Source organism: Balaenoptera musculus, chromosome 20 (genome assembly GCF_009873245.2).
Source record: "Balaenoptera musculus isolate JJ_BM4_2016_0621 chromosome 20, mBalMus1.pri.v3, whole genome shotgun sequence".
Taxonomy (NCBI): Eukaryota; Metazoa; Chordata; class Mammalia; order Artiodactyla; family Balaenopteridae; genus Balaenoptera; species Balaenoptera musculus.
In genome coordinates, this window is record NC_045804.1 from 42,819,322 (window position 1) to 42,836,370 (window position 17,049).

General features: G+C 38.3%; 1 protein-coding gene across 3 annotated transcripts; it reads left to right on the forward strand.

Annotated features, from left to right (window-relative positions):
* The first annotated feature begins 608 nt into the window (after nucleotides 1-608).
* On the forward strand, nucleotides 609-16,268 carry WSB1 (WD repeat and SOCS box containing 1). 3 transcript variants are annotated; one of them, XR_005017743.1, is made up of 10 exons: nucleotides 626-958; nucleotides 6,795-6,963; nucleotides 7,807-8,075; nucleotides 9,381-9,512; nucleotides 10,830-10,930; nucleotides 11,827-12,002; nucleotides 13,206-13,378; nucleotides 13,886-13,999; nucleotides 15,036-15,143; nucleotides 15,419-16,268. XR_005017743.1 is itself a non-coding variant. In XM_036836204.1 (9 exons), the coding sequence occupies exons 1-9, from the start codon at nucleotides 919-921 to the stop codon at nucleotides 15,576-15,578; spliced, it is 1,266 nt and encodes a 421-aa protein (XP_036692099.1). In that variant the 5' UTR covers nucleotides 627-918; the 3' UTR covers nucleotides 15,579-16,268. The 3 variants fall into 3 exon arrangements, 1 of the variants encoding a protein (XP_036692099.1); XR_005017742.1 differs by having other exon boundaries at nucleotides 609-958; nucleotides 11,827-13,378; XM_036836204.1 differs by lacking the exon at nucleotides 11,827-12,002 and having other exon boundaries at nucleotides 627-958.
* The last annotated feature ends 781 nt before the right edge of the window (nucleotides 16,269-17,049 follow it).

A 17,049-nucleotide genomic window follows, 5' to 3' on the forward strand; every position in this document is an offset into this window, starting at 1 on the left:
AGGGCGGGACGCCATCATGCCCGGGTCTCCCTGTTCCTGAATTCGGGTCACCTCGGCCCTTCCAAAAACCGGCTGGCTCTCGTCAGAACGTTCGCGGCCGGACGTGTGGGTGCATAGCGATGTTCATTGTCTTCTCACTGTTTGCATCACTGCAACCTCCAGTTCCCCAGCACATGAGGGCCGGGGAGGTGGCCAAACCGAGTTAAAACCTGAAACGTCTTTTTTGTTCTTTACAGTTCAGTCAGTTTAAGTTCCATGCAATCTTTACGCTGTGAGCTAATATGTATTATACAATTCTGTGTTTGCGTTTTCAAACGCTCTTCAACTTACAAATACCATGCTGGGCTCCCGGCCGGGAAAATGAGACAGAATTAAAACGCACAGTCGGTAAGTTCCAACCCAGCGTTTGGGGCTGGGCTGGTGCTGCAGCCTCCCCTTCCTCCTCCGCCCCGGCGCTCTTCCGGCTCCCCCTTCGCGTCCCCAGGACAACGCCCGCTCGCACCCGGAGAGAAGGCGGGGCGCCGAGCCGAGGCCGTCACGTCCCGAACGTCGGGAGGCTGGCCATCGCTCTGTGACGTCACGAGGCCCCGCCCCCGCTGCCCTGCTATCCCCCGCGACACGCGCCATTTTGTCTCCAGTGTCTCGTTTGCAGTCGGTTGTGTAGAGGGAGGCGTCTTGGTCCGTAGGCGTGAGGAAGGGAACAGCATCTATTGTCTGTGTTTGACTCCGTAGTTTGGTCCGAGGCCCCCCGGAGTTTTCCCGGGGCAGTCGGCAGAAGCCGCCGCGACCGCCCCGCCCCTCCCCTCCGTCCCCGGGACCGGGAGGGACCCAGCCCGCGTCACGCCCCTCGGCGCTCGCCTTTCCCTTCTCTGTCGTTGCGTCCGCATCGCGCCCCCGGAATCAGACGGTGCCCCATAGATGGCCAGCTTTCCCCCGAGGGTCAACGAGAAAGAGATCGGTGAGGAATGGGACGATGGGTGAGGGTTGCTGGTGAGCGCGCGGGGGCTGCGGAGAGGCAGAGGCTCGGGAGGAAGCGTCTCTGAGTCTGAGGAAGAACAGTGAGCCGGGGCCAAGCCCTGGAGCGAAGAGAAAGGAAGCGGCCCTGCGGGTGGGTGTCGCCGAGGGTAAATGGGATCTGCATTGATGCGGCGCCTGCTGTGCGCCTGGCACGGAGGGAGGCGGTGCGCGGATATTAGAGGCAAAGAGAACCTGGGCGCCGAGTGGCGAGGGTTGCAATGATTGTGTGGCCGGAGATGGACACGCTTCCCCGGGGACCACCCCCCCCCCCCCAGTTTTCTCATCGGCGGTCCGCGCAGGGCCATTCTTCTGGATTTCTTCTGGCTAAGGGGCTGGGGCGTCGAGTGGGCAGGGGAGGGCTGGGCAAGTCTCCAGGACTCTTAAAAAAGTTTCCGGTGGGGAAAAGTAAACTTGTGTGATCTGAACTGTTATGAAAGGATGGGTCTTCGTGTATACCAACAATTATAAGGAGAAATGCAGCCGAAGAGGTGCCATCAGCCTGGAAAAAGCAGTATTTAAAAAAATGGCATGGCGTTAAGAAAGGCAGCGGCTCTGGGGAGGAGACTCAGTTATCTCTCACACTCAGAGGAGCAGGGAGGAGCAGGGTGGTTGGGTGGAGTGACCGGAGAAAAGCTGATCTACAGAAGAGCAGACTCTTGAAAAGGCTGCCTAGAAACTGGCTTAGTGGCCAGTCCTGCCAAGCAGAAGACAGGCCAATAGATGTTGAAGGTCCTGCGTCAGGACCTACCCACTGACTCAGTAGAAAGCACCTCACATTATTTAAATTCTCTCTCAAGGTAATATAACTGGAACAACTTTGGGGCGAGTTGCGGGTGCTGTGCATTGATTGTTATGCTTATAAACCCTGAACTTATCAAGTGATGTTATACACCTTATTTAAATACATACAGTTTTTGGGACTTCCCTGGCGGTGCAGTGGTGAGGACTGGGTGCTTTCACTGCGGGTGCCCGGGTTGGATCCCTGGTCGGGGAACTAAGGTCCCGCAAGCCGCGCGGCATGGACAAAAAAATATAGATAGGTAGATAGATAGACAGTTCTTATTTAAAAAAAAAAAATAGATTTAGCATCTCCTCATCCCTCCCCAGAGCCCAATACTGTGTGTTAATTAAATGAAACTTGGAGGGAGCTACTGAGCAGAGAGCCTTTGCATTTTCTTGTTCTTCAACTAAACGTGTGCCTTTATTGAATCCTTGGAGGAGGTTTTCTAGAGAAAGGGAGAAGCTGAAGTATCCAAAAGGCCCTGTATCCTGTATGTGGGTGAATTTTTATATCTAGAGACAGCTATCTTAGAGTTCTGGACTTTTGTTCTCTTAGAGATAAGGTTGAATGGCAGGTTAGGAGGGGACTTTAACCCTGGTTTTAATGACTATTTTAAACATACAGAGAAAACAAAATTCATGTCCAATTTTTATTTTAACTGTGGAACATAGAACTCAGAAGTTCTTATTCTCAATTCAGTGCTATTTTTTTTTTCCTACTCACAGCAGTATTGCAGATGAGTGATCTGCCTTTCATTTATCTGTATTTTATTTCATCTTGATGAATCATTTTGAAAACTTTCCAGTCCTCTCTTCTAAGGGATGGATAGAGGTTCTTAGCATACCTGCATAAGGTAGAACCATGCACTAAATAGCTTTTTTAATTAAAAAAAAAAATTTTTTTTTTGCGTATGTGTCTCAGTGTTATTTCCTGGATATAATATAAAGTTACTATATAACTATATAAAGTTACTATATAGTATAAAGTTGCTATATTTAAAAGAACTTTGGCCTTTTGTAAGTTTTTGTTTTAAACTCCAGGTTTTTGTTTCTTTGTTTCATTTTTTAAAGTATCATTTGAATACAAAGTTAAACACTAATACCTCTGCGTTGCTTTGTATCTATCAGTAAGGACTAACATTTTTTTCTTGGGTATTAATTATAGCTGTTTGGTTTCTCAAGTAAGTACTGAAAGAGGAGGCAAGATTCCATGAATGATTAAAGAAGTCTCTGTGACAGGGAGTTACTGCCTAGAGCTACTGCCCTCTTTCACAAGGTTCTGCCACAGATCCTCCCTTTCTAGTTATGAAATTGCAGGGAGGAATGTGAAGAAGGAGCTGAATCTGGTTTGCTTGGTTGAGCAGTGACTCAGATGATGTGTTACTACTGTGCGGATATTAATAATATTAATAACTTTTATCTAATGGCCAAGTTCCCACGGCAGGCAGCTTTTCCCTTATACAAGGTCATTAAATCATAGTATCTTAGGATACTAACATTCAATAGTTGCAGGTAGTATATAAAGGTTTAATTAAAATTTTTTCTTCATTATAAACCTTGTGCTAGTTTATAATAGTGTACCAGTAAGTATTTAAATGAGTGTTTAAATTATTTGATTAAAATGAAGTGATCATTTTATATGCCTGTTAACAAGCAAAGAAACACAAGGTAATTATTAATTCAGTACTTGTTTGTATTTATTTGGCAGTATTTTTTTAGGGTGGCCCTATTTCTTGAAAAAAAAAATATATTCGAGAGTAGATTAGCTTATTATTTCGTGGTCTTTGTTATCTGAACCAGTTTTTTAGTTAATTTATTACCACCCTTTACACAAGAGGAGTTTTGTGATTGTGGTCAAGGTGAAAGAAGAAAAATACAGAGTGATCCTAAAATACAGATTTAAAAAAATGAGTCTTCTGTAGGAAAGTTAGTCTTGCTTATGCTTGCTAAAGGAGAAATGAGTTCTAGTCTAATTTACCAGATGTTTTTGAAGTTGAATGCAAGGGCCAGTCCTCTATTTTTTGAGATGGAAGTTATATAAGTATACTCATCTAGTTTAATCAGGGGCTTTCTCTTTTGAAGATAATGCTTGCATTTTTCAGTAGAATTTTAAAACTTGCTTCCCTTATTTGTGAACTTTGATTTTCTTTTTCTCCTAAAATTTGTGGATTTTAAAAGATAGATGTGGTTATAGAAACCCATGTTTAAAAAAAAAAAAAAGATTTAGGCAGGGGTTGCAAATTCAGGGGCGAGGCACATAAATGAAAGACTGTGGGCCTGGAGGAATATAGGGGACATGGAGCAGCAAGCCCTTTCAAAAATCATTTGTGTGTGAGTGTTTTGTTTTGGGTTTTTTTTGGCCACGCCGTGCGGCTTGTGGGATCCTAGTTCCCCAACCAGGGATTGAACCCGGGCCCTCGGTAGTGAAAGCCCAGAATCCTAACCACCAGGCCACCAGGGAACTCCCTCATTTGTATATTTAAAAAATCATTCTACAGGCATAAGAGTGTCACCGGTTTGTGAATTTTGTATTAAAGTCATGTGATACAAGTGGGGCAGGGGTAGGTGGGGGGTTCTGCTTTGATTAAACCACGCTTGAAGTATTGTGTTTGGTTGAAAAAGTTCCACTTTTTTGAGGGCCGTTACTAACTGGAGTTTATCCAGAAAAGTATGAAGGTGTAGGTGGAGAATGGACTTGAAACCATGTAATCTAAGGGATGATTGAAAACTCTCCAGATTTTATCCTGGTGAAAAGATTTAGTTGCTGATGTCATGGCCGTCTTCAATATATGAATGTCACGTGAGAGCAGGATCAGGCTTATTCTTTTAGATCAGACCCAGTACTGAGTGGGTGGAGTGTCACGGGGGAAGATTTTGAGTCATCAAAAGGAAATTTTCTAATAATTTCAGCTGTGCCAAAATAGGTGCATATTTATATTTATGAATATCATAGGAAAACAGATTTCAGTTTTCCTTTGTTTCACTTTTTAAACCATAATCTCATTGTTAATGTATCAAAGAACTGGGCAAGGAAATATTTATTTATTTATTAATTATTGTTTTTAATATTTATTTATTTTTATTTTATTTATTTGATTTCACCAGGTCTTAGTTGCAGCAGGCAGGCTCCTTAGTTGCGGCTCACCAGCTCCTTGGTTGTGGCATGCGAACTCTTAGTTGCAGCATGCGTGTGGGATCTAGTTAGTTCCCTGACCAAGGATCGAACCCAGGCCCCCTGCATTGGGAGCACAGAGTCTTATCCACTGCGCCACCAGGGAAGTCCCAAGGAAATATTTAAATCGCTTAAGAATGGGAGCTTATACATGTGCTTTCATATTCGTCCAATAAATATTTTCTGAGCCCCTGTCACATGCCAGGTGCTACAATCCCTGTTGGTGGAGCACACGTGGAGACTGGATGTGTCACTGAATGAATACATTTTTGGGGTTTGTGTATATATATCTGCTCTTGCAATAGGAGTATATGTGGTTCTCATTTGAACTGCAGTATGTAGAATATATTGAAGTTTAGTTGTTGGAAACTTTAAGCCCAAAACATAAAAGTAGACCATAGAGTTGAACACGCAACAGATCACAAAATAGATAATAGGGAAACTAAACCGAAGGTGACTTATAACTAAAAAGGAAGAGTAGCAAAATTTGAAATCAAGACAGACCCAAGACAGCAGTGGTGATAGACTGATTAAGATCCTTTCCCTGGTGGCGCAGTGGTTAAGAATCTGCCTGCCAATGCAGGGGACACCGGTTCGAGCCCTGGTCCTGGAAGATTCCACATGCTGCCGAGAAACTAAGCCCGTGAGCCACAACTACCGAGTCTGCGCTGTAGGGCCCGCGAGCCACAACTACTGAAGTGCACGCGCCTAGAGCCTGTGCTCTGCAACAAGAGAAGCCACCACAAGGAGAAGCCCGCGCACCACATCGAAGAGTAGCCCCTGCTTGCCGCAACTAGAGAAAGCCCAATGCGCAGCAACGAAGACCCAACGCAGCCAAAAAAAAAAAAGATCCTTTTCCAGAATTGAGGAAATAGCAGCCGCGTTTGCATCTGCACATGTACAATAGGAACTTGTTGATTATCCTTCTTGTTAAAGGCAGAAGAAGAATTCTCTGTACACTCTAATATGCCAGTTTAATTATTTTATTTTATTTTAAAAGTAAATTTATTTATTTATTTATTTTTGGCTGCTACTCTTTGTTGCGGTGCGCGGGCTTCTTCATTGCGTTGGCTTCTGTTATTGCAGAGCACGGGCTCTAGGCACGCGGGCTTCAGTAGCTGTGGCTCGCAGGCTCTAGAGCGCAGGCTCAGTAGTTGTGGCACACGGGCTCAGTAGCTGTGGCTCATGGGCTCTAGAGCACAGGCTCAGTAGTTGTGGCGCATGGGCGTAGTTGCTCCGCTGCATATGGGAATCTTCCCAGACCAGGGATTGAACCCCTGTCCCCCCCATTGGCAGGCGGATTCTTAACCACTGCACCACCAGGGAAGTCCCTATAGTGCTTCCTTTGAGTAATGATATAAAACTTTATTTTATAGTGGTTTATGGTTTTTGAAAGCTACAAACTTTTTGGAAGATACTTTTCCTGCAGAGCAACTTCAGTTTCTTGCATTTTAAATGTTAGTAATTTGAGGAAAACATAAGGCAGTGCAAAAGTCAGGACTTCAGTAATTGCTAGCCCTGATTGATCATTACATTATTGTTATTTGACCAGTTTTTTTTTTTGAAACTTTCTTAAAAAGCTCTTGATTTGGGAAATTTTAGGAAAATCACTTTATCAAAACTTAAAGATGTTTATTCTCATTACGGGGTCTTCACACCACACATCTCCCCTCAAAGGGGTAGAATGCAGAACTCATTGTACCTTGTCTACATAGAAAAAGGAAAAACTCAGTGGAGCTGAGTGGATCCCAAAGTAATATGGATGCAGTCTCAAATTCATTGTTGGTTATATATGATAGCCTATATTTTTTATTTTTCCTTTTAGTGAGATCACGTACTATAGGTGAACTTTTAGCTCCTGCGGCTCCTTTTGACAAGAAATGTGGTCGTGAAAATTGGACTGTTGCTTTTGCTCCAGATGGTTCATACTTTGCTTGGTCACAAGGACATCGTGCAGTAAAGCTTGTTCCGTGGTCCCAGTGCCTTAAGAACTTGTAAGACTGTTTTCTTTTTTGTATTTTGTATCTATCTGTTTGTAGAATTTATTTTTTTCTCTGTGTGGAATAATAAGATTATTTTGCTATTTAAGTTTTTTCCTTTGGAGACTGTTGTAAATGCATTTTACTCATAAGCTGAATATATTTGTTGGAAAATTTGTGGGAAGAATTGTCTGGCCTTATATATCATAGAATACTTTCTCAGATACTTCGGTGTCTTTAAATTTTTCTTTTCCATATATCAAAAGGCAGGTTAATTGTGCCTTGGTAGTGCAATTTCTAAAATGTATCTACTAAATTTAATCTTTCCCTGCTTTTTGTGTTTAGTTCACCTTTATGGTTTTTGTCATTAATGTCCTTATTACGTATTACTTTAGGTCTAGAACGTATGGGAAACTACTGATTATTATGGGGTTTAAGATAGTTTTCTGGTGTCAGCTTCACAATATCTTAATGTTCTCAGAATTTTTTGTTTTTGTTTTTGTTTTTTGCTTGTTTATACTTTTGGGTTAATTAAAGGAGTCCTAATTGAGATAGGATTTCTATATCAATAAGGATATATTAAAACAAATTTGAAAATTTGAAATGAATAAATTACAGATTGCTTTATTGTTGAACTTTTTGTCAGACACTGAGGATTTCTTTTAGTCTGAATTTATTTGGTCATGCCCATGTAGCTTGTAGCAACTTTTCCTCTTCCCATCTATAAGGATTCTGTTGTTATTCAGTATCACTATAATAATATTGAAGTTATTTTAACAAACACATCATTATTTAGTATTCACATGAATCCAGAGTAAATAATAACTAGATTTCAATCTGACCTTTTTTTCTACCCAGTCTCTTGCATGGCACCAAGAATATCACCAATTCAAGCAGTTTAAGATTGTCAAGACAAAACAGTGATGGTGGTCAAAAAAATAAGCCTCGTGAACATATTATAGACTGTGGCGATATAGTCTGGAGTCTTGCTTTTGGATCTTCAGTTCCAGAAAAACAGAGTCGCTGTGTAAACATAGAATGGCATCGATTCAGATTCGGACAAGATCAGCTACTCCTTGCCACAGGGTTAAACAATGGGCGTATCAAAATATGGGATGTATATACAGGTATGGAGTCATAGTTTTGAAAGCAAACCTGATTATCTTGTGATGCAAGCATAGCTCATAGGCACTGGAAGAATACATAATTTGAGGAGTTTAACTCACAGAGAAGCAAGAATTGATGCTATGCATGTATCTTTATATTTGGTCTAAATAGCATCTTCAGCTCATAGTTTTAATTTAGGAAAATAGAGTTCATATTGCTTGATCACTCTTCAGAGAATATTTTAGTAGGAAGGGCACGTCTAAGGAATGTTTAGTTAATTATCACTTATAAACTGGTAATTTAGTTTATGACTCAACTCGCAAGGTGTTTTCTTATATACTTTTTCAATGATTGATAGCTCAGAGGCTTTCAAGGTAAATCTGGTTTTCAACAATCATTATCTAACCTCTGGAAAGTTTTAATGACATTTTATCTAAAGTTTAACCAGATAGGTTGAGAAGTTAAATTCTTTGGGCAATTAAAAGTAAATGTGTTGTGGGAATTCGCTGGCGGTCCAGTGGTTAGGACTGCAGGGGACATGGGTTCGATCCCCGGTCAGGAAACTAAGATCCCGCAAGCCATGCAGCACGGCCAAAATAAAATAAATTTTAAAAAAGTAAATGTGTTATTCACTACCTAAAATAGTTTCTGGCTGATAGTATGTACTCCAAAATTTAAAAGATTTTTTTAAATGAGCATTAAAATTATGTACATTAGAATACAGCAAGTGATACTAACACTGAGTGGGGATAATGAGTCAGTAAATTTGATTGAATTCTGGGAAAACATTTAAGGTAAGCACATTGCTTTTCACAGAAAAACAAAACTATAATATTAGATGAATAAAGTACCTTTTTTTCATCGAGTTTATGTTTAAAAATTTAGGCTGTTCTGGATAACGTGTATCTTTGGGGGAGTTTGACAGTCCATTCGTAGTCTAGGCCAAGTAAAAGAAAAGGAAAATTTTGATTTTGTATTTTAAAATCATACTATACAAAGATTTTTAAATGATGTAGATTTTCTTGATATTAAATTGACTTGATCCAGGAGTTTGTTCACATTTCAGGAATTCCCTTTTAATTTTTCTAATTTAGGCTTTGGTATCTTGGAAATAATCCATTTTAAAACAATGTAAATAGTGAATCTTTAAAGATAATAGTAAAGGCACTAGTAAATAAGTCATTTTACACTTGGTAAACTAAGGAGGTACCCAGATATTTCTATTCTTTTTTTTTTTTTAATGGTGATCTCAACCCTATTTTTTTAATATGGAAGCTGATTAAAATTATTAACATTGTCTCTTTCCCACCTTCCATTGCATTTAGGAAAACTCCTCCTTAACTTGGTAGATCATACTGAAGTGGTCAGAGATTTAACTTTTGCTCCAGATGGGAGCTTGATCCTGGTGTCAGCTTCAAGAGACAAAACTCTGAGAGTGTGGGACCTGAAAGATGATGGTATGTCTTTCTTTCTAGGCTGTGGAAAAGAATTAGTTTCTGGATATTACTACTGAGAGGTATTACGAACACTTGGGGCATTTGACATTAAAAGTGACATGATCAAAGTTTCCTTTTCTCTGCTTAGTCCTTTGGTCCCTTTCCCTGTACAGATCAAACAAAATCATAAATGTGACCCAGAATAGGAGCCAGCAGTTACTCTAAGTAAACAATCTGATATTACTCAGAAACTAACTACATATATCTGTATCAACTATTTGAGGACAGAATCTGGATCAGTCTTAGGGTTTTATTTGAACTGGTCTGTGTTTTATTTCCTTTATATTGGGGAGGATTTAACTTCCTTCATTTGCTTAGTGAAAATTTAAGTAGATCTTGACCTAACAAAAGATATAACTTAGTAATTAATAAAATGTAAATTCAAACATGATTTATACACCAGAATTTATAGGATGTAAATACTAATCATAATAATAAGTTGGATAGTTTAAGTAAGAATTATAAAAAGTAAGAGATTTGCCCTCCAATATAGTAAAAGGAATATCGGTGTCAAGTTTTAGCTTTTTCGGAAACACTGATAATTGTGATCCTTTTACAAAGTTTTGGAGAGTCTACCTTGTTTGAGAAGACCTGAGATGAGCATCTCTTCCCCCTTCTTAGCCTCTGATGAAAGAGTTTATAGTTTTAACTAAAACCATATATTTAATTAAGATCTGCTAGTGCTCTACCAGCCTCAAGCTGGAAGTTGACAGGCTTGTTTGGGGAAATATAGCTTATATTGAATGTAGTAGAAAACAAACCCCTCAGATTTGGAGACTTGTTTCAGCTTATGGGTAATAACCATTGCCTGATAGAATAATACACTAATATTATTACCAAACTATGTGGCACCTCTTCTGCATTGATCAGTTCTCTGATTGCTCAGCTATTGAGGGGTGAAGGGATCCCAATAGTTAAAACATTTGAAAATTAAATTTTATTTTCTTTCTCATATCATATGGAATTTGCTCTCTCAACATACTTTCAGTTGTAAGTCAGCCGACCTTTTCTTAAAGGGCCAGATGGTGAATATTTTAGGCTTGCGGACCATGCTATCTCTGCAGTAGTTACTCCACTCTGCTGTCACAACAATGGGCATGCTTGTGTTCCAGTAAAACTTAGGTACAAAAATAAGCAACTGTTGTATATTGCCAACCCCTGTAATAGATTAATCACTGCCTCTGTAGAAGTTTGTGATTCTGTGATTCTGCCATTTTTGAAATGTTACTTATTTGAAGTAGATTCTAGGGTTAACCCAGGTATTTTCCTTTTGTTCAGGAAACATGATGAAAGTATTGAGGGGCCATCAGAACTGGGTGTACAGCTGTGCATTCTCTCCTGACTCTTCTATGCTGTGTTCAGTGGGAGCCAGTAAAGCAGTATGTGTCAAAGTTCTTGTATACTTACTGTGAATTGGATTATAATAATATGTGCATAATCATTTTAAATCTAAGTAACCTATTAAGTCTGTGCTCGGTGTCTTGATTATCTTAAATGTGTTATTTCATGATGGGGGAGAATTTGCATGAGGGAAATTAAATAAGTATAGTTATTGATTGTAAAGTGAGAAATTGGATTGTTTTAGTTAGAGATGATATTCATAAAATGAGGGTTATGTCAATTTTATATTTTCTCAGATCTAGGAGAGTTTATGTGCTATAGAAGAGATCTAGTCCAACTGTTAAGACATTCCCTTGCTAATTATTTTCTTCTCTGTTGTTCTATTTTTTTTTTTTTTTTTGGTCCAGTTTGCTGTTTAAAAAGTTTTAAGTCCCAGCTGGTCCTGGACATTTAACTGAAAAAAAGTAACTTAAAAATCTAATAAGAATAAAAATAACAGTCATGTATGTCCTGGAGTAAATTTCATCTAAATTTGATATGATCTGTCTCGCATAGCATACCTGTAGACAGATTAAGTATAAAGTGACTCTTAAGAGGGTTATGCTTATTGATGAACCCTCCTTTAGTTAGTTGTCTACCAGCTCTGAGTTAGTATAGTTAAAGAGATCTTATTAGCTTCAGGTATTTATGAAAATGGTTGAAGTCCAAATACATGTGATGATCACAATACACTTTGAATTAATGGGGGGTGGGAGGCTGGTTAAAATGCATTTTATTTAGCCAAGAAGTGTGTTAAAAATGATAGTTGCAAATGTTGGCAGTTTAGAAAAAAATATTCAGTTCTTTAAAAATCATAAGAAGAGCAAAGCTAGATGTTGACATTGCTATTTTAGGCTGTGTGTTTTCCATATGCTTCTTGCTTTCCCTGTCACAGGTGGTGGCAGCAATATTGGTGTGATTGAGGTTATGCTGGCACCACTCGCACACAGGCGCACAATGGTGTTAGCTGGGCAGAAAGAGTGGCATCTCTGGCTACCGGGCTGGGGGCGACCTTTACCATAGGATGAAGTAACCTTGCATTCGGCTGCAAGGTGTACTGTACGTACACAGGTGCTGGTCGATGTCCACTTTCTGCTTTTCTTTCTTTCTTTTTTTCTTTTTAAAAATAATTTTCCCCACAGTGAAACCAACTGACTCCTCCGATGTAATTGATCTTCCAGTCTGGTGGAATTGGGAGTCTAACATGTGAAACCAATTTAATGTAATGTAGTTGGCTTTCAAATGGTTTCTCTGTGCTATTTTTTGGAATTCTTTGAGATACTAGAGATACCTTAAGTCTTTGATCCAATTTAAAATTTGTATTTATTTTTCTTTGGAAATAATATATTGTGTCTGTGCAGAAAAACATAGCAAAAAGGATTGCTTTACTCCAAGAGGAGGAGAGTTTGTCTTATTAGGATTGTAATAAACCTCCAAGCTCACGTTTAATATAACAGATTGAAGTAAACATTAGAATCCTGTTTAGAGCTATTCTGCACAGTATAACTACTGATCTTTAGAATCTAAAACTATGTGTGAACTTGTACTAAAGTGATTTAAATGTTTTATACTTAAAATGACTAATGATTGTGGTTGGTTTGGGAAAAATAAGATTGGCAAATCTTGATTCACAGAAATGTTGTTAATTGTATTATTTTCGTAAATTAGCATTTTCATTTTATAATGTGGTTTAACATCCTTGTTGTTTGCCAAAGAAATTTCATTTGGCTGTGAAAAATTCTCTTTGCTTGCAGTATCTGTTTCTCTTCCTAGGCTCACGTTGGTGACCCAAGCCTATTGTAAACAAGTGATTATCTCAAAGGGAGATGCCAATGGAGTAACAATTTGTTAACCTTATATTTTCTGTCTGTATATTTTTTAAAAATTTGGTAGTTTCTGGAAAAAAAAAAAAGAAGGGGGTTTGTAGTACTTAACCCTATTTATTTCTGTATATTTTAGTTAATTAGTTTTTGGAATAAATGGATGTCAGTATAACTTTGTGGTTAAATTGCATTGCCTTTTTTGTGTTTAGGCTTATTTTTAAATTAACATTTAACAGAAACATTTGAATAGAATTTGCATGTTTACTTTAATTAACTTAAAAACTGATTTTAATCTTTGACTATGACACTGAGCATATTCTTTCATAATTATTCATAATTTATAATGTTTAATTTAATGTAATCTTAATTAAATTTAGCAGTTTTAGTTTAAGATGTGCCATTTTGTCCTCTGCATGTCTGAATGAAGCTATAACATTTGCCTTTTTTGCAGGTTTTCCTTTGGAATATGGATAAATATACCATGATACGGAAACTAGAAGGACATCACCATGATGTTGTAGCTTGTGACTTTTCTCCTGATGGAGCATTACTGGCTACGGCATCTTATGATACTCGAGTTTATATCTGGGATCCACACACTGGAGACATTCTGATGGAATTTGGGTGGGTACAGCATGAATTATTTTAGTCTGTAATTCATCTCTACTATCAGTATAGCTTTTAAGAAGTCATGGGGATGATTAGAATCATTAACATGTGAAATCTAAAATTACAGTCTGTCATAATTTAAAATTTCGGTATCATTTAGGCCCTTTAATAATGCGTCTAAATTCTACAAATAAATTTGACTTTCTTGATACAGATCTTGTTATTGTTACTTAACAGTACATGACTCTGTAGAAGTGGTAATTATATTTAGAGTTTCGTGTTGGGGAAACATAGTTAAAACTAAAGTTGGACTTAGTCTTAAACCACTCTGTAAGAAGGAGATTAGTAGTTAGGTTTAATCGCTTCATTTAAAGTGGATAGACTAGCTCTGCTCAGTCTTCTCAGTTGTGTTTGTTAAGGCCACTTTAAACATTATTCCAAAGACTGATGTACTTTGTACCTGGGTAGTTTTGTTTCTTGAAGTGACTCTCATTTCCACTGAAAACATGTCTTTGACCTCAGGCACCTGTTTCCCCCACCCACTCCAATATTTGCTGGAGGAGCAAATGACCGATGGGTACGATCTGTCTCGTTTAGTCATGACGGACTGCATGTTGCAAGCCTTGCTGATGATAAGTAAGTGTGTGAATTACATCTTGACCTATTTATTATTGTAAAGATTTCCTTTCATTCTTCTACTTAATAAAAAACATTCTTAAGGATGAAAAATATGGCCTTTCTGCAGTTGGGTTTTAATGGCCCTTTTTCTAGACAAGACCTTGGGAGATGTTTATGTGTCTTAAAGAATATTGGCCTGAACAGTATTTATGTAAACTAAAGATAATGCGTGCCTTTCCCTGTGTTCTTTGTTTGTTAACTGGTTCAGGCAAACTGGGTGCATTTTTAATTAACTTTTTAGCTCAGCTGACAGATTTTCTTAGTAATATCTTATAAAGGTTGAAACAGAAGGACATTTTCAAAGTGAAATAAATGATTAAAACAGAGTCATTTGTATCCACTGAAACTGAGACTGTAAAGATGAAATGTCACATCAGTGAGATGTGCTGCTTATTGGTAAGGGGAAACTAGATGTAGCCATTCCATTTTCTCATACTTTTATCCATGTACGTGGATATAGCATTAAGCAATTTGGTCACATCAGTTCAGAAAGTGACTCATTACCATCTTTCTAGAATGTTAGCAAACGTACGGGGAGAGTTCTTTGTTTGCCAGCAGTCATTGTTTTCCTGTTTGTTCAGCTAGTTTCTGACTATCAGTTATCTGCTATTCCTAGACACACTCTACCTAGGTGAAAAGTTTCATAAACTTCTTGAAAAGAGTTAAACAGATCAGATACCGATTATATTTTAAGTGTAAGGAAGTAAGGAGAAAGTTTCCAGTTGTGGGCATTACAGATCAGAACACTGGGAAGTGAAGGCAGCCATGCTTTATAGTCTCTCAGTGTGAATTAATCCAAATTACCAATTGGTATAAACTATAAAATCTTTCATAAAGCAAGTTCCAGTCATTGCTGCAGTGATTTGTGTGTGTGCGTGTTTGTGTGTATATTTTGTGACTCAGCACAGGGTGGCATTTCTTTCTGAGTTTTAAAAGTTGCTTTTACCTTAAATTTCCTACTAGATAATCACTGGACGATTTATTTCCTTTCCAGAATGGTGAGGTTCTGGAGAATTGATGAGGATTATCCAGTGCAAGTTGCACCTTTGAGCAATGGTCTTTGCTGTGCCTTTTCTACTGATGGCAGTGTTTTAGCTGCTGGGTAAGTGATTTTTCTGTTTTCTTTTAAGAGGCAATTTAAGGAGGCTTTTAGTCAAAGCAGCCTGTATTTTATTGTCAGTAAATCTTCCATAAGGGCTCTTTATAATATTATTACTTTGTCATAGAGGGAGATCACTGGGCAGGTCTCCTTAATTAGGTTTTAATGTGCAGTTTGTGGCTCTAATTCACAGCCTCGGTGGTAGTTGTTTGAGCTGTGGGATGATGAAATACGTGGATTCGTGTGACTGAGCTTGTGATTTGTTTGTTTCTGTCTAGGACACATGATGGAAGTGTGTATTTTTGGGCCACTCCAAGGCAAGTCCCTAGCCTCCAACATTTATGTCGCATGTCAATCCGGAGAGTGATGCCCACCCAAGAAGTCCAGGAGCTGCCGATTCCTTCCAAAGTTTTAGAGTTCCTCTCCTACCGTGTGTAGAGGATGCTGTCTTCCCTAGTGTTAGGGACTGACGACACACTTTACACAAACCTCAAGCTTTGCTGACTTCAAGGTTTAGGAGATTTATTTAATTTGATACATTCTTGTATTGCATTTTGATCAGTTGAGCTTTTAAAATATTATTTATAGACCTTAGGAGAAATATTTCTGAACATATCAAATGTAAATTTTTTTCTAAAATGTAACTGTGAAAACATATACATACATGTATATATTTCGATATAAGCTGCTGTGTTTTGAATGGACCCTTCTGCTTTTCTAATTTTTAGTTCCAACATGTATATATTGCTTCAGTAGAGCCACACTATGTATCTTTGCTGTAAAGTGGAAGGAATTTTTTTTATTCTGGGACACTGAGTTAGATGGTAAATACTGACTTAAGAAAGCTGAATGCCTCATAACAAAATGTGTATTTGGTTGGGGGATGGTCAGACAACTGACCTTCAAGTAAAACAGCTTTTGTCTAGGGAAGGATTTTGTTCTCCTTAGGAGTGGCATCTGAGAGGTAGAATTTGAATGTCACATTATTAAACGAAAAATAGCCAGGATATAACCAGGAAAAAAGGGTGTCTTTTTTTTTTTCCTAACTACTGCTGTGGGCCTTAATTTTGGAAAGCAGCTTGCTACTTTAACCCCTGTGGTATAAATAAAGTATTATAATAAATTTTAGTCAATTTGAAAAATCCATCTACTGCATTATTGCTAAATATTTTGTTGTTTGTACTAAGGGACAATTATTTTAAGACCGTGGTGGGCTTATTTGCTTTTTGTTTATTTTTTACACATATCCTATGTTTCTGCAGGGGATAATATTGGTGACTTGCCAAAGAGAAGCAATACAATTAGTATATCTGCTTTTGCCTTCTGTTATTTATCTTACCTGCAGATATTAAGAATGTATGCATTATGTAAAATGCTTGATTATATATTTTTGTTGAGTTTTTTAATTAAAGACTTGTAAAAAAAAAAACAAACCACTATCTCAAATGTTTCTTAAATATGTTGGAAGCACCACAGGCAAATTAAATAAGAAGGGTAATGAAGAAACAGCACAACTGTAGAGCACTGCTTGAGAGTTAACGCTCCATGAATGCAACCGCTTTTACTTGGTTTGTTCTTGGAGGGCTGCTGCAGAAATGCTCACTTTAAAATAACTACTGAGCAAAAGAAAATTATGATCTTCTAGGGGACCTAATAGGCTTGTAGTAAACCTTTCTGGCTAAAGTAACCATAAGAAAAAAATCTAGTGGTGTGGGCCCTTTGAGGAGGCAAAATGAGGAAAACTTTTATTAGCTATGCGTACCCTTGAAGACTTGTCTCCACTGAGAAACTGTTTTGAAGTTCTTACAAGTTGCTCTTTTCGGGGTGTATATAGTTGTAGGTTATAAAGTTAAAAGCCAGTGGAAAATCTACCCAAGTTCTTGAGAATCACCTGTATTTTACAAAAGCA